Genomic DNA, 24,637 nt, shown 5'->3' on the forward strand with positions numbered 1-24,637 from the left:
TTCACGGCTCTCCACGTATAGATTGATTGGATTTTGGCTAACCTTTGAGCTCCCTGTTCACTATAACTAGAGTGGCCTCCTAAACCCTGTCCACCAGGCCAGATTCTAATAATATATCTTCACATATTCTCCCTAAACATCTCACCCCAGCCCCCTACTCGCCTTCAGGATTTTGGTGGCTACTCATCGCAAAGGGCCTGATCTGTGTGACAGGTCGACCTGTTTAAAGGGTCTACTAGTCCAACTGGTGACCCCTGTGACGATTTTACAGATAGTCACTATTTTGGGCTGGGGTGAAGACCTTCCCATGGGGGCCAGGGTGGCCTGGCCACTAACCAAGAAACCCATCGAGGCATTGAAAAACGGGAGTATCCCATGGGAGGGAGAAACCCTCTTGAAAGGATTGATGCTAAACCAGGGTATGGACCCTTTAAGAACCTGGGGTCACTTGATCCTTCTGTTGTAAAAACATTCAGTATAATACCTTGTCCGATAACTGGACATGTAATGATGCTTTGGGTTATGTCCTTTCCCTTCATATCAGCAACCATTCATGGAGGAAAAGTAAAGGATCAACAAGAGAACTTTTACAAACCAGTGGTCAAAAACGTAATATGCCGGGGCAGAGCTCCCTCTGTAAGCTGAACAGAAGAAGATGGCAGCAAAGGAGAAGATGATTGGAAGCCGTAGTAGCAGGAGCAGCAGAGACGCCTACTGAATATCGAAAGGTCCAATACCGCAATCTGGCTGGCGAGCCAATACCCACCGACGGCCCATGGTGAGACCGGCAACGGGGGAATCCAACAGGTAGATCATAGCCTGGTAAGACAATACAGGCGAGAAAAGGTGTGAGAATGATCTGAGAAGGATACGCAAGTCCAGGTGGCTGACCAATGGCTGGGAGAGGACAGTCCGGTGAAGCGGGGAGCAAGCGTGCACCCCCTTCTCTATCCCGAAGCCACAGAACCGGTATCGTGCTGAACCGAGATACTACCAGACCCAAGGCAGGAGGCCCATGCAGGAGGCGACAAACTGGAAAATTGACACCCAGCGACTGACCCCACAGACCCTACGGGTGCACAGTTGTGATAAGAGAGCATTTTGGTAAAACCGTGACCTCGGAAGAGAGGCCTACCACAACTAAAGGAAGAGGTGACCCAAAAGAAAGGGACTACTACAGTGCCACCGAACACTTAACAATTGTGAAATCCAAGATTACTGCAACAGTTTTCGGTTGCCCCTCTCCTTAATACCATAGAGGGGATAGCTTATTCCTTTTCCCTCTGAGATGACTGGAGCAGAAAGGGGTACTTCAAAAGGGTAAAACATGTCTGGATTAGTGTCTTTAAATGTGTTACAATAGAACCATCAGGGTCCTGTCTAGCTTGGGGTAGGTCACAGAACTCCTAACTAACCACGGAAGCGGAATGGGGTCCGACCCTACCACCGTGGTTGGAACAGTTACTTGATGTGATACTAACAGGACACACTGTGGCAGCCAATGGGGGCTAGGGGGAAGAGGGTTACGGAGAAGATGGGTAAGAAGAGATTAGGGAAACCGGAAAGAGGGCTAGGGTACTTAGTTGGATAGGAAGGGGGAAATATGGGAAAAGCAACATCCATTGCCCCCAGAATAGGGGGCAACATCCTTATTGCCCCCTATTCTCCTTGCACACTTCTGCCAGCCTCCTGCCTAAACTGCCTGTCTAGGCACTGTTAACCTATTCTGTACACATAATCGTGCTTCACAGGACTCATGTAATGATAGCATGAAAGTCCAACCTTGATTTGCGCATTGAAATGGATGCACGGCCACAAACAAAAAGTGCATGAGCCAACACAAACACGGAAGACTTCTCCCAAACTTAACACATATCCTAAACGTGGAGAAGCTATACTGGAACTGGCTTCAAGCTCTTCGCTTCAGTTTCATGCTTCAGTACTGAGTGCACAAAACATTCCTGGAGTGCATGAGTAATGGCATAAATGCTTTCAAGTTCCTGTTATTTCACAGGTGGTACTCACTCGTGAATTGCTGACAATGTAAATCACAGAGCCGTACGTTTAACTAAAGGAAATGTAAAGCTACACTGAGCACTTTTCTCAGGCTTGGTTTGCCAAACGGCAAACCCTGAGCAGATGGTAGTAGGCAGAGAATCCCCAACGAGGCAGCAATTTCGGAAATACGGTCTGGAGCCCCAGCGCACAGCATCTCCAGGGCTTGTTAGACTGTGCTTGGTGGCTCTGGCCATAGAGGCCCCCTAGAGACACTCCAATCACACCCATGCCCTTAACAGGTCCCCTTTGATGGAGAAATCCATATGAAGGGACCGTAAGAGTTTGAAGCATCACCACATCAATAGACTGGATAGGCACTCCCCAAAAAGATGCACAATGTGGGAGCATGGTGACACCAACATACTGTTTGCGTCGTAACAAGGCATGTGCCTCCAGAGACGCCCGATTACAACTAACCAGCACCTAGATGCTCTCTGTTTTAGTGCGCTTTACAAATGTTAAAATAACTGAGCTGGAGCACACTTCCTCAGTACATCGAGTGCATACCAAACAAACCACAACTCAAAGATACTCTCACACTGTTCTTCGTCTCAGTACAGCCTCCGCCTCCAAAATACAAGAGTCGAGTGGTTGAAGACTGAGAAGAACAATGTCTAGTCTTACAGTTCCGAGATCCGAGGAAGAACTGGCGAAGAACTCCCTGAACCGAGGTTTTTGGGGAGACGCTAAGTCCGGGTGGAATCAGGAACCTGATAACCCCATTATGCCATAGTATAGATCACTTTCGACCTATAGAGTACTGGGTCAAAACTCTGCAAGGGCATGCTCTAGGGACTGTAGGAAGATCTCCTACTACAAAAACCATTATTGCCCCAGACGGGACCACATTCACTTTTGAGTTTGTTTGCTTTTGAAACGTTTCGTTGAACTTTGTTTTATACACAACCATTTGATCCTTACATTACTTTGGAACTTTTTAGTTCGCCACATGGAGCACCATTTGTCTAGAAGGTGTCCGCTGAGAGGGAGTCATCCTCCCAGGTCTATCAGAAATTTGTTTGTAGACTTTTTGTTTATCCCGAAAAACTGTCAATTTTTTATATGGGGGAGGGAGTCCTCCCCCTTGGATTACACAGGATTTGTTTTTTAGGTTAGGTTTTTCTGTGGTGTTAAGGATAGCAGGATTTTGACCAGGATTTTTTTTTTAAGAACTAAACAGACCTGACCTCCCCAGTTTGTCTTTTGTTAGGTAGGGAAACCACCTTGGGATAAGTAAGCGTTTTCCTTTTATGTAATAATAAAAACCCTTGGAAAAGTATGCCATGGTCAGTCCACTTGCGTAAAGGGGGCCCACCACCACATGTCTTTCTGTAACAGTGTAACAGCAATAATTTCTTTATGAAGGTAGAGTGACCATAAAAAAAAACGATTTCTTTTTGAAGTCCGAGGACTCCTCTTGCCCCATGACATGGAAGCCTCTAGAATGGAGGTATCCATGTCATGGAGTAGGGGAGCTCTATGACTTCAAAAAGAAATAGTTTCTTTTTATAGTCACTCTGTCTTCACAAAGAAATTCTTTCCATTATGGTTCGGTCCTTAACGGAAGTTATTTCTTTATGAAGTTGGAGTGACTTCGAAAAGAAAAGGTTTCTTTTTGATGTAATAGGGCTCCCCTCAACCCCATTACACGTGCGTGTGTGTATGGTGAAAGCATGTACACTTAAATGTATGGGTGGCTGACTGTGTGTGTGTATGGTGAAAGGATCCATACTTAAATGTATGGTTGGCTTTCTGGGTGTGCCTTTATGTTGAAAGGGTGCACAATTAAATGTGTGTGTGTGTGTGTGTGTGCGAGCAGTCAAACCTACATTTCGGGTTGGAGAGGTGCTGGTGCTAACTTCACGGGCGGTGGGGGCACACTTTTGTGTGGGGCATCTAACTTTTTGCATTCTAATGAGACTATTCTAATGGAGCTTCAATGTTAGAAGCAGTAAACTCTCTCCTTTAAGTCTGAAAGCACCCACTTGTGGACTGGTGTGGCAATAAGCGGTCTCCTGTCACCTCTCTACCCTTCCAATCACTTCCCTGGCATGCAAGTACTAAACCCACATCAAGATTTCAATTGCCTAAAGAATGATGCATTTTAATACACATATCAACAGTGAAATGCTTTACGTTAGTAATTGCTGGGCCTTTGTTGATCGTGAAACCCAAGTGCCATTTAACATCTGTGTCCTGTTCTGTCCGACAACAGCTCTGTAGGTCAGCCAGGTCGAGTCAACATAGCCGAAAATGTCAAGGGAGGGGGTTGAGGGGAAGGGCTGAAGCCCAGTCTGCTCAATGGTGTTGCGCCACTACTTGCGTTTAATCCCTTGGTTACTTGTTGGTAATCTTCATTACTCATAGCCCTATTCATCCTCGTCCCAATACTTGTGTATGCGGCGCTTTGACCTATACACAAGTACTGGGATGAGGTAGAGGGACATGGAGCTAATGTCTGGCTTAGTTACCTTTAATCTTCATTACACATAGTCCCACGTTTCCTCATCTCATTACTTCTCTATGAGGCAAGGAGCCTCATACGTAAGCACAGGGAAAGGAATGTGGAGGTAATTGTGGGCGGAGAAGCTGATTTTGGGTTTTGGGGCAGGGTGTGGGAGGGAGAGGGGATGTGTGGGGGGTTGGTTAGGGACAGATATTGTACAATAAATCGTAATGGTCATCCATGTGCACGCTAAGAAGGCAGGATATGTGGTATTAGTGGTTAGAGAGGCATTTTGGTGCAGCCCATCTAGGCATTTCTTAGTTTGGCTTGATTTTTTTCTTTTTACTGGGCATCTCTGATAAAGCAGTCCTTTTAAGTGTAATTACCTGGCTAGACTACCATTTGGGTGCTGCCAGTCTAGCTGTTTCTTACTGCAGCATTTTATATTTTTCTGGGCTTCTGTGATAAAATAACGATACGTGTTATTGCTTAGACTGGCATTTTTGTGCAACCAGGCTAGGTATGTCTAAATGTGGCCTGGCATGCTTTACTGTAATATGTTATTACTTGTCTAGGCTGGTCTACATTGTGCAGCCAGTTGGACAGGTTTTCATTGTGGCATGGCATTTTTAATAGCAAAGCATTAAATTGGTGACTTGCATGTTTTGGATTTTCGGATTGGTGTTGCCCTACAAAACATTTGCAAACGCTCTGGCCTTTTAGCCAATTTTTCTCTGAAAGTGTGCTGTATAATGCATGAAAACACATATTTATATATTTCTCCTAGTGCAGTGTGCGGCATACCCCTGCAGCAGCACGTTTGTGCCTATTGTGCAAGCGTGGTAATTTAGGCCTGCCCAGGGTGTGGCGTAATTTAGGCCTGCCCAGGGTGTGGCATGGCCCGTGATTTGTTGCCGAGTTTGGGGGGGGCCCTCAGCATGGCTCGCAGGGGGCCCCCCAAATTTTGTTACCGCACTGGGTCAGTCTCCTGCTTCCTTTGTACCCCACACCACTTAATGACAAATAGTTGAGGTCAAGCAAAAGACCCGGTACCAAGAGATGTAAGAGATCACAGACCGCTGAAACTTAACAATCCAAGGCAACAGTCAATCGCTGGGGAAGACTTTCCTCGGTGTCGATGTTGTGCAGGGCCATTGGGTCACATGCCCAAGGATGATCACCTCTTAATTACCTTTAGCTTCCTCTAGGGACCTCAGAGGGGTAGGGTGAAAATCTTGGATCTGTCCCGCGATGAAGCAGCGACCCTCACGGGTGCCTTGACTGATGCACATCTTTGATTGACCTGGGGCTGCGTCAAGGGGCACGGAGTAGCTACTCAGTTGGACGTTGGGCTCCTGACAGGCTTCTCTTTTGGTGAAGGTCAGCACAGCGGGTTTCCAGCGTAGCAGCAGAGCCTTGAAGATGCCTACGAAGAGTTCCATCCATTAGGTCAGGTAGAAGTCCTTGCAGCAGAGAAAAGCAGAACCTGGGGATTGCAGAGAAAATGCAGAGATGCACACTCCATCAACATGTAACGGGTGAGCTACCGCAAGCAGGACAGCTGACTGGCTGTTTACTCTAGTTTTAAAGTCGGAAGTCACCTCACAGATGGCTTCCCTGTTGACCAGAAGGTAGGGGCTGTTCACGCAGAAGAGTTGGCTGGACAAATGCTGTTTTGTGTAGCAGTCCTCCGGCATCCCTCGGTCCTAGTCTTCAGCTCTAGTGGTTGACTTTGTTTCTGGGTCTGACTGCCCTCGCTGTATCCAGAAATTGGGCTGGGATTTATCACAACCCTCCAATAAGACTTGGAGGTGGCTCCAAAAGTGGATAGCCAGCTTCCAACAATTTGCCCAACAAAAACAAAACGCACACGCACACGCACACACACACACGCACACACACACACGCACCTCTGTGCAGGCAAAAAGGACAAGCAATCTTGAACAGAACCTAAAACGCAAGGAGAGGCCATTCTGAGTTTATGGTCCTTCTAAATACATCATTGTGGCTACGAAAGCAGCATGTGACGGTGCATCCGAAAAAAGGTTAAAATGAAACAACTGCTAACCGCATTTTCAGGGGGAGCCTAGAGAAGTAACAAAGTAGTTATTTAAAGAAAAGAAAAGGGGATTGCAGGTGTCCACTCAGTACTGTAAAATGGCTTGTGCTGCAAACGAAAAATACGTCACAAAGGAAGTGATGAAATTCTCTGCACTGGTAGGCACCTGGGCCAAGCAGTGCATCAAAACAACATGGGGAGGCGGCTCTTGGGGACCCCTGGCAGCCCTTCACCTAGGGTGAGGTGTGCGGCCATGAAAATAATGTGTCGGTGTACTGGTAGAGGACACCCAGTACTGGGTCCACAAATGGAGGGTGACACAATGTCTCCGAACAAAATAGCAACGTGTTTGTCTTGGAAGCAAGACAACGCAGTGCAGTACAGGTTCGAATCCCGATCCCGAGCTTAGAAACCACTCGCTGGTATTAAAGGCATGGTCTAGTAAAAAAATGTTATTGTCCCTACGGGTCGGCCATGTTTTTTTAAGCCTAAGTGGCTCGATTTTAGAAAACTTTCCTATGGACCTTACCCGAGTTTTCGTCCATTAAACGCACGCGAAAACAAGCACCAGGGAGCCGCCATTTTCTGATAATCCTATCTTTTCCCCGATCGCCCTGGCTGACCTGCTTTTGCAGCACTAAATCATCAGCGGACTCGTACCGCCCATTTCCCAACGCCAAAGCACGTCTCGTGTCAACATTCGCTGCACTTCAGCTAATGACGTGTCGCCATGGAAATGGCAGGACGCCTCTTTCCTCAATAAGTATAAACAGACCGTTTCACAACACACAGCAGCAGATTTTCGATTCCATTCCTCTATCTGTGTTACTTGGAGTATTCTATGACTCGTTTCAGTGCTCTGGTCAGCTACCTTCGCCGCTTGTAGCCCGTGTGAACAGATACCAGTACCACCGCTATAAATTATTTGCGTTTGTTTAACACACGCAATGCATCACCGAGCTGCCAGACTTCAGGGCAGCCTGCCTCACACGGGCCGTGTTGAGAATAATGATAGTGCTTATGCACGAACTTCGCGCAACTGTTCGTCCTCGTAATCCGAGTAATGAGTAAGTATACTCGGCGTGTCATGCCACTCCTATTTCATGTTCTTCTACTATATCCAAAATTACATCTACATATCATTGTAACGCATGTAAGTCGTTCAATAGTGTGCATTGTCTAGATAGCATTTGTCCGTTCAGAATGTCATTAGTTACAAGAATTGTCATTGACAAGAAACGTTTATTAAACTTATCTTGGTCATTTAAAAACAGTTTGTTTCATTCCTTTTCACAGGTGGTACAGGCTGGTGGCCTATCGCTCCTTTACATGGTGGCTCCACGGGAGGTTTGGACACCGCGTTGGAAGAGTGATACCCGCCTGTGCCATTCGTGCCATTAGAGAAACGTTCCCGAGTGACAGCGGTCAGTACATGGGATTTTCTCTCGCTGTGCTGCAACCTGACCTGTGTAATCTTTAAAGTCTTGTATTTTTGTGTCATGAAAATAAGATACAAAATAAAACACCACATATCTTTTAATGTTTGTTTCGATTTTTTAAATGAATCAAGTGTGTCTCCATTCAAGGATGGACGTCAGACATCTCTGCTCCGAATGGGTGAAGGTCTGGTCGCTGTGAAGCAGGGTGGTCACTATCTATCTAAGCTAACATAACATATTCTCGATAATGCATGCACTAAATAACACTTGTTCATAGTCTTTCAGTGGGTTATGTCTCTATAAAAGTCACACATATGTCTATACTAACAGTTACCATTGGATTATACAGGCCTTAGCGTCTTGACCACTATAATACACCGGTTGAAGTGTGGGTCTGTGCTCACAAGAATCTCCGGTATGTGGCATTTGTTATTGATAAGCAACGATATACTGATATGAAGGCGGTTCGCGCCAGTGGATGCACGCTGGCATGGGGGGCTGTCAGGGGCGCGAAAGGCCACGGTGCCAAACTACATGTACACTTCAAAAAGTATCCCACGCCCAGGGGCCATCGGTCACATGGCCTCCTCAGACCCCGTGTCTCCAACCAGGCCTCCCCTTGAAGCAGGCCGCCCCCCTGCAATCCACATAAGTGTCTCCATTCAGCAGTATTCCTGTGCCTTATCTGCACACCCCAGGCCCATCCATCCCACCCCCCTCTATCAAAGGCGGTTCGCGCCGGTGGATGCGCGCTGGCATGGGGGGCTGTCGGGGGCGCGAAAGGCCAAGGTGCCAAACTACATGTGCCCTTCAAAAGGTGTCCCACGCCAAGGGGCCATCGGTCACATGGCCTCCTCAGACCCCGTGTCTCCAACCAGGCCTCCCCTTGAAGCAGGCCGCCCCCCTACAATCCACATAAGTGTGTCTCCATTCAGCAGTCTTCCTGTGCCTTATCTGCACGCCCCAGGCCCATCCATCCCACCCCCCTCTATCAAAGGCGGTTTGCGCCGGTGGATGCGCGCTGGCATGGGGGGCTGTCAGGGGCGCGAAAGGCCAAGGTGCCAAACTACATGTACACTTCAAAAGGTGTCCCACGCCAAGGGGCCATCGGTCACATGGCCTCCTCAGACCCCGTGTCTCCAGCCAGGCCTCCCCTTGAAGCAGGCCGCCCCCCTAAGACCACGACATACATACGTCATTCATTCACAAACACACCCCTGTTTCTAACACTTTATAAACCACTTGATATGTCTCATGAGAACATCTTTGTGCTTTGCAAGTCAACTACTGAACGTGTTACCTGGCAACCACTGAGATCTACGCTAATCTGCTCGTCGTCGTGCTATCCGTGAACTTCTGCGACCGCTTAGAGCAAACCCATCAGTGTGCTACCTGTGGCCACCCACCTATTCTCCTGCAACATACTGCTCTGCTTGCTGAATCCAACTGTTTGTTGGTCCAGGTAAGGCCATGTATCCTAGTCATATTTCGCAGATTTTTAAATTTCTATCTATTTACGAGTTGAGTACACAATAGTGCTAGGTTCATTGGTCTCATTGCTATTGACTTGAGTTTCCATTGCTATGCTATCGATAGATCTATTTATTTTCATCTGTGTCTATTGTCATCGAAATGCACCCTTCGGGGGTCCGGTCTATAATGTAAGCATGTTTCCTTCTCGTGCAATACAGAGCATCCAAGGGATGAGTCACATGTTCAGTTTTTAGTCACATCATTTATACATTTCTGCAACTTATGCAAATACTAAGCCGCACATAATGAACTGGTATAGTTCCTGCGACCAAAACAAACCTTGCATTGATCATTGTATGATTCATTTACTTTTGTATCAAATCTTTATTCTTGAAGATTGTATAATAATGTCGATATGTACTTTTCAGATTTATTAACAATGCCTGCCTGTTCGATTAGCGGTTGCCCTTCGAAGACCCATGCTAAATCTGAAGGCACTACAATGAATGTATTCCCAAAAACTGTTGATCGAATAAGAGAATGGGTCAGACATTGCGGATATCCACTGGATGAGCTGGAAAGTAGAGACCAACAAGTCTTACAAGACAATAGGGGTGATCGATACCGCATCTGCAGCCGGCACTTTTCCTTGGACATGTACACAACATCTTGGGTAACAAAGAAGAATAAACGGCGAACGACACGGAAATTGCTCGTAAACGCTATTCCCACTCTATTCGTCCAAATTCCGCCACCGGTGAGTCAAGTGTCCGGATTTAGCTTTAGGCCTTGCGGTAGTGTGTAGGTATCCGAACGGATTAATTGATATTGTAGGTGTTCTATCCCTTGTAATAATTTCGATATTGATATGAGTGTATAGTTTTTTGAATAATGACATTTACCAATATATTCTTTTTCGATTTCATAACCCACAAACGCAATGTATATATATGGGAACAGGGAACTGTGCTGTATTGAGCACTTTGCAAGTATTCTGTCGCCTTACATGGCTATTTTTAATATTGGCATTTTATTATCAATCATTAATTTACCTTTACAACTTCTTGACTATCCCTTGAATCTGAAGCAAGAACATTCTACATCCTTGACGTGGTCGCAGTTATCAACCACTTCTAGCGCGTATCAGGTAATCTTACTAGGCTAATCCGCTACAGACCTGTTTTATGCATGTCAAGTAATATTTTTATTTTATCGTGTAATCATTTTACCGAATGTTTGGTTAGTGCTTTCCAATTGATATACACCTTAGTTATCGTCCACTGGTGTTTGTTTTCAGTTATAATTAGTGTTATCCATACTAATGCAAGTACTGTCTTTCAGGGAGATGCTGAAGCGTCCGCCACATCTACAACATTTCTAGATGTTCTTCAACAGCAGGAGGTATGGATACTGACAGCTCCATCGAGCGTCATCATCAGAGCTGGAATTCTTGTTGTTTGATTGTTCTACACAATGTTTCATTCGTGGTTAGCCGTTGATATGTACCTGTGCTGTCGACCCCAGGTGTGTTATGTTTTCACTATTGTAATCCTCACTAATGCAAGTACTATGTTTCAGGCAGTTGATGGAGCGTCAACCCCTGCACTTGATGCAGAGCCTGACATTCAAGTAATTCCAGGGGAAGTGGAAGCGGGACCATGCGTATACGAATCGGCGCAACAGCTTTCGGAAGTGCGCACTACATTTGCAACATCCATAGATATTCTTCAGCACGAGGTATGGATAATGACAGCTCCATCATGCGTGATCATATAATGTGATTCCATTTGCTATACTTTCTTCCCTATTAACGCAAGTGCTGTGTTTCAGGGAGACGACGAAGCCTCCACTACAATCGCAACATCCAATTTAGATGATGCAGATGTAAATAAATCGGAGAAATAAGTCGATGAAATGTGATCATATTTAGATTTTCCTTGATTCTTTTGGACAATGCATCATTTGCGGTTATCTCTTTATATGTACCTGTGCGTTCGACCCCAAGTGTGTGTTGTGTTTCCAATATTGAAAAGCATACTAATGCAAGTACTGTGTTTCAAGGAGATGCGGATGCCTCCTCTCCAATACAACCATTCATGGCAGTCCATGCAGAGCCAGAGGTATGGATACTGACAGTTCCATCGAAATAGATCATCACTGGTCAAATACTTGTCGTTTGATTGTTGCACACAATGTTTAAATCGTGTTTGGCTATTGAGATGTACCTGTGTGTTCGTCCTCACGTGTGTTTTATGCTAACAATATTTTGATACATAGTAATGAAAGTACTATGTTTCAGGGAGACGATGGAGCCTCATTCCGTGCTGTCTATGCGGATACAGAAAATATAGTCGTTGCAGCGCAAGAGGAAGGGAGGACATGCGGAAACGAATCGGAGCTACAGCGTGCAGATGTTGAAGGTCGAGTCAAAAAAGTTGCAAAGAAAAAAAACAGAAGGTTAGTTACAAACAGTTCATAACTTTAAAAAAATGTTTGTGCTGGGGACTATTTTATGTTTTTTTTTCCAGTCAATTCTACTACACCATCTTGTGTTTAAACTGAACATCCCTTTTCCAATCTCTCCTCCAGTTACCCGTGGGTGTCAGAACTATACACACACACACACAGACAGTGAAGCGAATGAGAGATGTGGCTTGCCAGACCGTGTACCCTACGGAGGAACTATTAATTGAGGCGAGGCGTGTTCAGGCTCGAGATGCTCATGCCCAATGGCCAGAACATGAATTAACTGTGTTTGGAGACTACAGCAAAGTTGCATTGGACCATAGCTACAGTGTGACCGCACCACCACAAGAAGATGTTATTGAATGTATTGAAGATAGCTCTGAAGTAGATGCAGATCAATTTACACAATCTACACCCGCCAAAAATTTGCCACCAAAAAACCTGTCGACATTGTTGTGTTCTCCCATCAATGTTGAAGTAACAGATGTCGAAATGACAGAGAATGAACCAGCCGCAGCATCCATAGACACATCAGAACTTGATATCAGCGATATTACTTTCCAATGTGTTGAAATCTCCACAACGTCACAGGCTGAAACAACGTTGACGCAGGATGACAGTCTAATGAAAGAGAGCAAATACATTGTATTCGACAGTTGTTTGATGGAAATTATAAGTATGCTGAAATGTGTGCATTCCATTAGAGGGAAAGTATGTGGGAAGCCATTGATTAATATGACTCGTCAAATAAAAGGCAGTAACGTCAAAATAAATGCCGCCTGTAGATTAAATCATAGGTTCTCATGGTCTGCACAACCGATGCTGGGGAAACTGCCAGCAGGCAATCTACTGTGTGCAGCTGCATCACTTTTTAGTGGCTCCAGTTTTAGAAAGTTAGAGGCTTTCTTTCAGTTTGTGGGACTCCATTTGATTTCTAAAGCGCTGTACTACATATACCAACGTGATTATCTGTTTCCGGCCATTAGTGATGCTTGGAAAATTGAACAATTGTCTCTAGCAAGTACATTTGAAGGCAAACGATTCAGGCTAGCCGGCGATGGATAGTGCGACAGCCCTGGATTGTCTGCCAAGTACTGCACCTACCACTTTCAGGACATGGATAGTAAGAAAATTGTGAATTCGGTGGTAGGTAACACAATGTACATTGTCAGTGGCCATGGAGAAACTAGGATTTATAAAATCAGTGGAATAGCTACAATCAAGGGGAATGCACATCGACCTCATAGCCACGGATAGACACGTTTCAATTGCCAAGACAATGAGAGAGCAGTTCCCACATATTAAACATCAATTTGACGTATGGCATCTTGCTAAATCAATCAATAAGAAAATCTCGGCTGCAGGGGAAAAAAAAGGTTTTGAAAGTATTTTGCAGTGGTCACATTCTATCACCAACCATCTTTGGTGGAGCTCAAAAACTTGAGGGGTCAGTGGAAATACTACTTGAAAAATGGCGGTCACTGATGCACCACTGTACCAACGTTCACCGCTGGACAGCAAATGAACATTTCCACCAATGTGAACATGGCCCTTTGTCCCCAGAGGAGGCACGGAAGAAGAAGTGGTTGATTCCATCTTCACCGACACACAAAGCCATTGAGAAGATTGTTTTCGACAAAACTCTATCAAGAGATTTGAGAGAACTGACAGAATTCTGTCACACAGGAGATTTGGAGGTGTTCCACAATATGTGCCTAAAGTACAGGCCAAAACGCTTGCATTTTAGCTTTCGGGGCATGAAACATCGCACTCTACTAGCGGTCTTGGCCCAAAACAGCAATGTCGGACGTGAGCAATCTAGGACTAGGGGTAAAGTAAGGATGCCTCGCTACACTAAGGTGTTTTCAAAACAAAGTAAGTAATGGGTGATCAAACTTGTCTATGATGAAATGCAGTTCGACTTTGTGAAAGGCCTTATTGTTGCTGTGTTAGAGAAACACAGATATGGAATTTTGGACGTTTCTGTGCAGAGCAGTGATCCTTTGCCACCGAACATTGCGACTGTGCCATGCCCACCCGAAGCACAGCTGATTGTGAAGTACAAATCCCGGTTTAAATAATTGCAATACGATTGTCTTTTTGTAAATAAATGTTATTGTACAGTGTACCTGTAAACCTAACCCCCTACTTTCCCCATCATGGGTGGCGAACAAGCCGGGTGTCATCTTTGAATTCTCTCTATTCACCTCACATATGTGTATGTATATATTTTTCTCATGTCTCATCTCATGTAAATGTAAATGCTGCGCACTGTTAACGGAGGGGAGGCTTGCGTATTGCAAATAATAAAACAAACAAACAATAAATCTCACTTTTACTCAACTCCTGTGGTACTTTCCCTGACCCTCCGCCAAAAATTAAATGTCTCAATTTGGGCTGCAAAGCTCGCAGACAACGGGGACAAAATTGGGGCACTTAGAACGCGCCAGCCAAGCGGGCCGTGGCATTTGGGAGAGAAGCCAGTTCGCATTTGCACATTGAGGCGCACTACATAGACGGATTCTAAACTTCAAGTTCTCACAGATGCCTATACTACGTGATGTTGCAAATAAAGAATGCGAAGGACAGCGCCCAGATGAGGCCCACAAGTCGCACTGGAAGTATAAGGGTCTATTGTTTTTTGACCTTGAGACAGGGACCATGCCGAAAGAACTACATTTGAAGGGAGTGCGCAATAACGTAAGAGACGATAAGGCAGAAAATTCAGAAACTAGACCGAGTTTCATTTTAGTTCAGTATACGAAAAATCATTGTCAAGAGCACGGTCCGTTTTACAGACTGCATTACGAAGAGACACAATGGAAATTTCAAATATAATGTAAGTAAATCTTTACACGCTTTTATACCGGAATGAAGATTTAATGAATTGATGCATGAATAAATGAATGAATGAAGAGCTAGGAAAAGCAAGTAAAACGTGTTCGTAGTGGGCACATGGGCATGCAGGTCCACTGGTCTCACCGATCTCGGTCCTTGCCCCAGCCACTTTTCCCTGCACTGCCTACCTGCACTACGGGACTGTCTCTGTATCCTTCAGCCCCTTCTCCCGGCATTTACCTTGCACTTGCCACCAGCTGGCCCTATTATTTAATTTGCATTCAACTAACCATGTACAGCCCTTCCCCATGCGTGATCAGAAAGACACCTGGCCTAGTAGGATCGTTGTCTGTCTGCCCTTGTTCCCCACCTGCCTCGTCACGCCTAGAAACACTTGAGTATAGGCGCGTTACAAATGCCACATCATATCATTCCTGTTGGCCTTGATTTATCTCGTTACTTTTCGCATTGATTTTAGAGACGAACATACTCCATTGAACTATCCTTGCAAGCAAATAGTTTCTGATCGGCCGTAATAAATAAAATGAGTAATATTAATGAAGTTCGGCTAGCGAGACTAATTATAATTTTTTTGTTTTCATAACAGGTATTTGTTCCCATTCTGCCACTGCCATCTGTTTGAGACACCGGCGGATGGATTCTTCAGCAGACACCTGCAGCTTCGTGTCAACAACTGGAGCACAATCACCATATTATGGGACGATCTCCAAGGGCCCACATGCCCTTACGCTGTACTAGTGGCTAGAAGCAACATATCAACCTTTAGGCTGGACTTGTGCCTAGTTGATGGAACAGCCTTGCGGTTCACCGTGCTTCCAAAGTGATTCTTTTTACGAAAATGAACACCCTGTGTACCATAAAGGAACAGCGCCTGACTCAAGATGAAACGGAACAGTTATTGCGGATACAGATAAAAGAAAATAAATGGCTTTCGGAGTTCATATGGCAATTGCTGAATATTCTCTAAACATTTAATGTCAAATAAATGTACTTTACCAAATGTACCGTGTTGTTGTTTCATTTTAAAGTACAGTTTCATATTCCGAACTGTGGCGCGCTGTGTTGTGAGTTGATCTGTGTTGGTTTCCGGGTTCTGTGTGGAGTCGCGCAGAAGACGACTGGGCGCGTTTGCCTACGCAGCACAGTAACGTCACGGAGAGAGGCGGGGAATATGAATGTTTTGATAATGTCAGGCTCAGGGGCGGGGGAATTGATTTAGTGCCGCAAAAGCAGGTCAGCCAGGGCGATAGGGGAAAAGATAGGATTATCAGAAAATGGCGGCTCCCTGGTGCTTGTTTTCGCGTGCGTTTAATGGACGAAAACTCGGGTAAGGTCCATAGGAAAGTTTTCTAAAATCGAGCCACTTAGGCTTAAAAAAACATGGCCGACCCGTAGGGACAATAAAATTTTTTACTAGACCATGCCTTTAAGCACGTTAAAAATGAACAATAAAATAAATGTAGTGAGGTTGAGAAACCTCCCTCGCCTTTAAAGTTACTAATAACATCCAAAAAGGTCTTAGAGTAGTGCTGGTGGCTCCTAGGAAGTAAGGGACGATTTTGAAAAGGAATAGTCTCCCTAAGAAGCCTTTAGCTGACAGCTTGGAGACCAGACTCCTTATACTGAGGAACCAATCCTATTTCTTCAAAAAAATGAATTCTACAAATGCAGGACTTAGTCTTTTGTTCAAATCTACATTGGTGTCAGTCAGTCAAAGGAATAGCCTGCCAGTGGGGAATCTGTTTCATCATGACTTGCAGATGGCATCTTCTGAGCAGCGCAAGCTGGCTGAAGAGACTGTGATACTGATGTTCCCCATTATGGGCACCAATGTGCTTGTTTGAACGCCCGTCAAACAGCCTATCTTTTTTTTCTCAGCGTTAGGATTAAGGTGGTGTACGCTAAACCAGCATATCTAAATTTTGGTGAGAGTTTATGGCAAAAGTAATCACCAATGTCTTGCATCTGTGTCGCACCGTACATTTACGGTGTTAGAATCACACAATGGAGAACGACTTCATGATATTCCTTTTATAAACCTCTGAAGCATTCAAGTAAGAGTTAGCCCTTGAATAATATGCAAGACACAAAACGTTTTTGCACACAAACTATTTATCTCCGCCACTAACTTAATATCACTTGTTCATGATGTGGTCAGTCCTTTATACAAAAGTTTCATCATTAAGGAAATGGCATTCAGTTTATTTAGCCCACTCCCCTTTCTTAATGGGAACACAACAGGGTCTTAGTGGAACAAAAAATAGACCCAGCACAAAAAAGCACACACACACTGGCAGCACAGTTTGTTCATTTTCACCAAAATTGTTGGAGGCACAATATTGGTATTGTTCGAAATGGTGCATTTTAAAGCACACTGGGTGAATAATAATGGTCAGAACTACCTATTACACTGTGCATGCACTCCTCAAACTGGCCTATTTGTACACAGTAACTTGTTGCGTTGACCTTTCATGCATTGCCCTTAATGCCGTTTTGCGTCGAACAGGATCAATGGAAATGTGCATGTGTGAACCTTGAAATTCAGCCTGGAAGCAGATTTCTTTTTTTTTTACAGTTTTTACTTCTCAGTGTGTAACATTGGACCAGCGAAATTGGGTCTAAATACGCAATTAAGGAAACACTGTGAAAGATATGCGGCAATGGATGAAAGTAGCTGTGAGGTCTACAATCAGATGGTCACTCTTTGCTAAAGTATCTTGGGGCACTTTATTTGGGGAATTGTTTGTAGCAGCATTTGGATTTATGTTTTTGATAAAAAACACTGACACATCTCCACAGTTGCTCTTTTCTGTAACTTTAAAATGTCATGTGAATTTCGCACGTGTTAATTGACACTTAATTGAGTATATTATATGCACGTAGTGAAAGTAATTTCACGTCTGTCCATGTATGTTTTTCTGTAGCTCTAACAGAATACTTTATTTTTTTTAAGTTGGTGATCTACGCCGGTCCGAACACAAATAGTAGGAAAGTCGCAGAGTATGGAGGAAACACTCTAGGATATGGAAGTCGCAGTGTTTTAGGAACTGGTTGGCCAAAAGATTTAGTTAAGGTATTACACACTTTGGTTTTCTTTATTTGCTTCGATGTAACTTTTAATTTACCCTTTAACTGTTTGAGCCTTACATATTTGTTGTGTTGGTATGCCTTAATGAATCCTTTCTTTGCTAAAGATGCACATGCTATTTTGTAGTTCTTGCCTAAACAAGGGTTGCATATTTAATGTTTTCTTAATATTGTCGTTACTTAGAAATCTGTATAAATGTGTTTTTTTTTCTCGTATAATAGGTTGCTTGTTAAAATTGGTTTCTTTTGCACGGTTAATTTTTCCTTTGCTACAGGATGTATCTTTCAAATATTCTGGGAATTAAATAAAAAATGCAGCTCTGATAGGTGAGATAATTGGAAGTAATATAGTTCCTAGAAATATTATAGCCTATGACTTTTTTTACTCGCAAACTTGGCTAATAGCCATCATACATTTACTTAACATTTTATGGGGTTTAAGATGAATTTTCAGAATTGGCCATGTGGGTAGTTTTTTAGCGGCCACCCCATTCTGGTGACCAGGGAAAACAACTTGAGGCCTAATTCACAGAATGTTTTTCAATGAGCTTTTGCCATTATAAAACACTTCTGTAAATTAAGCCCCAAATGTCTAGCCCAGTGGTCGAAGTGGATGGCAGTGGTTGGGATCGGAGCGTCCCTACTTTTTTTTAATTAGGTTTTACTGTTCCTATACTTTTATTTATGGTTCTGTTTGAAAATAAGTGTATGAAGAAGTTGAAACCTACTTAGACCACTGGTCTAGCCAAACTCTAACAAGGTAGTTTGACTGAGCAGCAAGGCTTAGACCTAGGAGAGTGTGAGATTGGTGACTGGTTCAATTAAACACACACAGCAGTCTTAATACAAATTAGGTCCCCGAGGGCGTTCAACCCACAGCGCTTTGGAATCATAACAATAGTAAAAGGCGCTATACAAATGCCCAATAACATAACTCCAATCAAACACAAGTAAGTAAATCTCTAAGCATACACTAGTAATATATTCACATTCACTTTTGGAGTACTCTGGCTATAGAGCACTAACACATTACTTTTAAACACAGTAAAATCAGCAATAGAGCACTGTAGTGTGTAGCAAAGGAAGTGGCAAACAGACAAGGAAGGCTTCATCATGAGTTGGACGGTATCTGGGCTGTAATACCGCCCAACTATATTGGCGTTAGTGCCCACCGGTCCGGCGGTATTACCGTCCGGATCACGGGCTGGGCGCTAACTGTAAGTCCCCATTCCCCATTGGGTCCATTGGATCCAATGGAGAATTTTCGGTGCAATTACAGTGCAGTAATACCGCTGGTGGTAATTGCGCTTAAAAACAGGGTTTAGTCCCAGCTCTGAGCTGGGGATAAGTGCACCAGACTCGTGATAAGGCCAGCCCTTAAATGTGGTGGTAATACCGTTGCCGCCCCATTTAAGGGCTACCACCCAACTTGTGATGGTACAAAGGTAAGTAATAAAGCAATTTGAGAAGTAATATGTCAAAATGGAGGAGTTCAAACAAAACATGCAGCCTTATAATTATAATGGTCTACACTTTAAAAGTAAATCCCTTCCTAGAAGAGAGGGGCCTTGTGCCCTTAGAGTCACAAGTCCCAATAAAAACCTCTGTAGAAGGCTAGTAGTCTTTAGAGCGGGCTGAAGATGTGTTTTCAGAGCCAACAGGCAATTTGAACTGCTTTTAAAATTGAAGAGCCATCCACGTAAAATTCTTAAACGGTCCTCTCTCGATCCCAGCACATTAGGGGGAGCCCAGGGGAGGATCCTTGACCAGAACATCATGGATCACAGTCAGACAAGGGAGAAGTAGGGCAGGGGCTTAATGCCTGTTAAACCCAAAGAAGGTAGGGGTGGAAACAGGTATGCTAACTCACCCTCTATACTCTGATTCACTCAGGGACCACTTCAGAGGCTCCTCCATCACACACTCACCTGTGTCGTCCCTCAGGGCTCTATCGGCTCGCCATGGCTCTTCAACATCTAAACTTGCCCCTCTGGCCCATCTGATCACTGCCTTCTCTCCTCACTTCCAATGTTATGCGGATGAAACACAGCTCTCCTTCAAGCTTGTCTCCACTGCTTCCTCTTCTTTCTCATACCTGACTGTATGGCTGCTATTCAGGCATGGTGCGCTGCTAACAATCTCTGCCTTAATGCCAGTAAAACTGAGATTCTTCACATTTGGACTGCAGCCCTCTCCTTCCCTCCTACTCTCTGGCAGCCCTCCTTGGGCTCCCTCCCTTCACACTCTTGTGAGGCAAAAAAAATGGTGTCATTTTCAACTCCTCTCTCCTTCTATCGTCGCATCGTGGCCCTTGCCAAGAAGGCCCACTTTCAGCTGCACCTCCTTAGAGGCATTCTCCCTTTACTCACATTCCCCCAGAAACTCAATTACAAATGGATTGTGTCCTCCCACTATTTGTCATCTATGATAGTCGTATCTCGCCCGCTTCGCTGCTTGGGAATGTTTCTTTCGGCAGAGGGTGCTGTGCACAAGGCTGTGGCATTGATCTCCCTCGAGGGCCGGCGTGGCATGTCAGCGTCCCCACTAGTACAAATAGCTTGTGCTGTGCCCGTTGGCTTCAGTTCAGTTTTTCCGACCTTCGCTTCGAGACAAAGGCACGCTTTGTTTTTTCCTAGAGAAAACATTTCCTCTTCATCTACTCATTCGACCCCTAAGTCGGGTTTCAAAAAGTGTCATGACTGTGTGCCAAAAATGTTCATCACTGATCCTCACTGGGTTTGCCTTTAGTGTTTGGGTAAAGACCATCGAATCGACTGCGGCTCCTGTCAGTCTAGGACTGAAAAAGCTCTTCGCGAACGAAAAGGTAAATTGGCAGTGGGGCGGGAAGCTTTGAAGGGCTCTTCGAAGAAATAAAAAAAAAAACGGGGAGTCCAGAGACTCCACTCGACACAAACATCCGAAGAGGTGTCGATCGAGGAGTCGGTCGAGACATTCTTCGACCTCTTCTAAGAAGTCAAAGAAGAGACGTCATAGGTCTCGCTCTTAGTCATCAGACACCTCCACTGAGGTGATACGATGCCGGACTAGGTCGGATTCCCCCAGCAAGTGGAATGCTTTCAGGGTGGAAATGATGTGTCACTTTGAGAACGCAGCCTTGACCCCCCCACCCCCTTAAAAAGCCTTGCAAGAGTCAGACCCTGGTCGCTCCCTTGGACGACACAGGCAGGTCAAGAACTACTTCGGCAAGTAGTAAGTCTGTCTCAACATTCTCAACCCTACACCAAGAAGTCGAAGGCTTTTACCCAGGAATCGAGTCGATCCCTGGTGCCGTCGAAGAAACCTACAACGTTGTGTCTATCAACGTTTTCGCCATTGCCGCCGATCGCTTCGATGCCGATGTCAAAGGCATCTTCATCGTAGAAACCGTCAAAGCCTTCGGTGGATCCTTCGAATCCCTCGAGGCAAATTCCGGTACAGGAAAGAATCTACAACCTGTACCGAGGTCTGACTTTTGTAAGTCAATGCCCTCTATAGTGCCTCTGAGGGAGATGTTTCTCTGTTAGGAGTCAAATTGGCTCTAGAGAAGTTCCTGAGGAAGGTGTTTATCTCGGGCAGTATGGCTCTGAAGTTCACGAATGTCACATGTACCCTAGCCAGGTTTACCCATACCCTGTGGGACTGTATTAAAGGGGCAGCTGAACGTTTTCCAGAAGGCAAAGAAAGGGAAGGCTTTCTGAATATAATTAATGAGGGCAAGGAGGCTTTGGGGGAGTGTCTCAAGGCAGGGCTGGATACTGCTGACCGCATCAGCAGATCCACGGCTGCAAGCCACGGTATTGTGCAGACATGCGTAGTTGAGAAAGTCAGGGTTTGCACCGGGCGTGCAGGCCGGGTTTCTCAACATGCCTTTCGACGGCTCGAGGTTGTTCGGCAGCAAGGCGGACGAAAGCTTGGAGAAGCTGCAGACCTCCAGGGCGGCGGCTAAGTCCCTTGGCGCCTCCATTCGGCAACCTCAGCAACTTTATTCGGGCTCATCTTCCTGGAGAGGTCGTTCTTTTCGTTACTACTCATCCTTTGGTAGAGGAAATGGACAGGGTGTACCGAAAGGGCAAAGAAAATTCCCTTGTGGTGGACGAGGAAAGAGTGCTAAATCGGCCTCAGCAGCGGCATCTTTACCCACAGCCGCTGCTGCAGCCGCCTCTAAACCACTCTGAGGCCTTATCCCACAAGACCCCAGTGGGAGACAGAATCTCTCAGCATCTGAACGAATGGCGGGGCATTAATTCAGATCCTTGGGCACTGGAAACAGTATCCCAAGGTTAATGCCTTACTTTTCTAAAGAGGCCTCGGGATAATCCACCGGGACCCAGCTCTGTCAAAATTCCAGATCCGCTCCTTGTGCAGGAGATTTGAACCCTGCTAGAGAAAGGTGCAATAGAACATGTACCTGTACCAGAGAGGAACAAGGGTTGGTATTCCCCTTATGTTCTCATCCCCAAGAAGGACGGAGGACTGAGGCCCATCTTGGACTAAAGAAACTTGAAAAAGTTCCTCAGGAAGGACAAGGACAAGTTCAAGATGGTCACACTTTCTCAGATCCTTCAGGCTCTCCAACTCCAAGACTGGTTGGTATCATTGGACCTTCAGGATGCTTACTTTCATGTGCCAATTCATCTCAATCACATAAAGTACCTGAGGTTAGCGGTTGGCGGCTCTCATTATCAGTTTTGAGTTCTGCCATTCGGCTAACCTCTGCCCGAAGGGTTTTCACCAAACAGATGGCGGTGGTGGCAGCGAGTCTTTCAGGAGAGCGGGATTCACGACTACCCCTGCCTGGATGATTGGTTAATCAGGGCTTGCTCACCCGAACAGGCCCAGAATCATCTGAGGATCACTTGCCACTTCCTACACAGACTGGGCTTCTCCCTCAAATACAAGAAGTCCCATATGATACCTTTCCAAAGACTCCAGTTCATCCGAGCGGTTTTGGATACTTCCTCGGGGCCAGCCTCTACCGGCCTACGATTTTCTGAGGTTGCCCGGCCTCATGGCATCCTGCATTTCTCAGTGGGCCCTCAGGACTCAGTGGTCCCAGTTTTTGAGGGATATGTCAGATCTTCTGCAGGTTCCGAGCAAAATTTGTCAAGACCTTCTATGGTGGGCCTGCAACGACAATATTCTCAAGGGAGCATCTTTTTTTGCAGCCATGGCCGGAGATAACTGTAGTGACTGACGCCTCACACACAGGGTAGGGAGCGCATACCAACAATCTCACAATCGGCAGTCGTTGGTCTGCAACGGAGTCCAAACTACACATCAACCTTTTGGAGCTAAGGGTGATCAGACTAGCGCTTGAAGGCCTTCCTGCCCCCGGCACGGGTAAAGAAGGCCTGATAATGAAGGACAACACAGTGGCCATGTACTATCTCAACACGAGAGGAGGCGTAGGGTCACTACCACTGTGCAGAGAGGCAATGCAGCTCTGTTTCTGGCCAATACAAGAAGGAATCTCTCTATCGGCGGTTCACCTAGCCGGAGAGCAGAACACATTGGCAGATGCTCTGAGCAGGCAGAGCACAGTCTCACACAAGTGGGAACTAGCTCTGGAACTCCTTCAAGAGATCTTCAACCTTTGGGGAACCCCTCAAGTGGATCTGTTTGCGACTGAGGTGAATCGTGAAACAGTATTGCTCAAGCGAACTTCCTCCGAGAGGAGCTCTAGGAGACGCGTTTGTAGTGGACTGGAAATTTCCACTCCTGTACGCGTTTCCTCCAGTCCCCGTCATTCCTCATGTAATCGGGAGGTTGAGAAAGTTCGGGAAATCCATGATTCTAATTGCTCCGGATTGGGCCAGGAGGACATGGTATCCGGACCTCCTGGACATGTCCATCTGCTCCCAATACGTCTTCCACAAAGAGAGGATCTTCTCTTGCAAGAGGAAGGTCTGGTTCTCCATCCAGAGGTCAAGACACTCGACCTTCACGCCTGGTTTCTGAGAGGCTGAGATATAGGGATTGAGACCTCCCGGACGACGTAATGCAGATTTTGCTTTCAGCCAGAAGGCCAGCAACAAAATCTTTGTACCGGTGTCGTTGGAATAAGTTCAATAACTGGTGCAAGGACAAGAATGTGGATCCTTTTCAATGTGGCACGCCTATAGTGCTGTCCTTCCTATTGCATCTGGCCAATCTGGGTTACTTGATGCTTGGCTGCGCTTTCCATCTTCAAGCGCTCCTCTGAGGAGGTTTCTTATTTCAAAATTCCATCCAATTCATGAAGCGACTCACTAATGTGTACCCTCCAGTACCATTTCATGTGCCAGCCTGGGATTTAAATCTTGCTTTAACGTTTCTAACGGGCATACCCTTTCAGCCTTTACATTCCTGCCCATTAAGGCTCTTGACATTGAAAACTGCCCTTCTTGTGGCACTAACATCAGCCCACAGGGTAAGTGAGTTGCAGGCTCTTTCATGCAAACCTCCTTATACTATTTATCATAAGGATAAGTTAGTTCTTAAGGTTAAACCATCTTTCATGCCGAGAGTATTTTGACTTTCACCTGTCGGATAAAATACTTCCAACTTTCTACCCTCCCCCTCATTTGGGCAAAGAGGAGGAGAGGGGCATAGATTGGACACAAGAAGTGCTCTTGAGTTTTAATAGCGATAATGGCATAGTTACATCAGGATGACCAGCTTTGTGTAGGTTATACTGGTCCTAAATTGGGATTAGCAGTGACAAAGCAAATTATATCCTGCTGAATTACCTTAGCTATTGCGGAGTGTTAC

At 45.3% G+C, this 24,637-nt stretch overlaps 1 protein-coding gene across 8 annotated transcripts in view; it reads left to right on the top strand.

Moving 5' to 3' along the window:
* The window catches only part of HECTD4 (HECT domain E3 ubiquitin protein ligase 4), a 4,298,785-nt gene that overhangs the window by 943,794 nt on the left and 3,330,354 nt on the right, over positions 1-24,637 (top strand). For all 8 annotated transcript variants that reach the window (XM_069619495.1, XM_069619492.1, XM_069619493.1 and 5 more), the window contains exon 22: positions 17,754-17,873. In XM_069619495.1, the coding sequence (XP_069475596.1) occupies positions 17,754-17,873 (120 nt within the window). The remainder of the gene's footprint in view (positions 1-17,753; positions 17,874-24,637) is intronic.

The sequence above is a fragment of the Ambystoma mexicanum genome, chromosome 10, assembly GCF_040938575.1.
Source record: "Ambystoma mexicanum isolate Mex_15411 chromosome 10, UKY_AmexF1_1, whole genome shotgun sequence".
NCBI lineage: Eukaryota > Metazoa > Chordata > Amphibia > Caudata > Ambystomatidae > Ambystoma > Ambystoma mexicanum.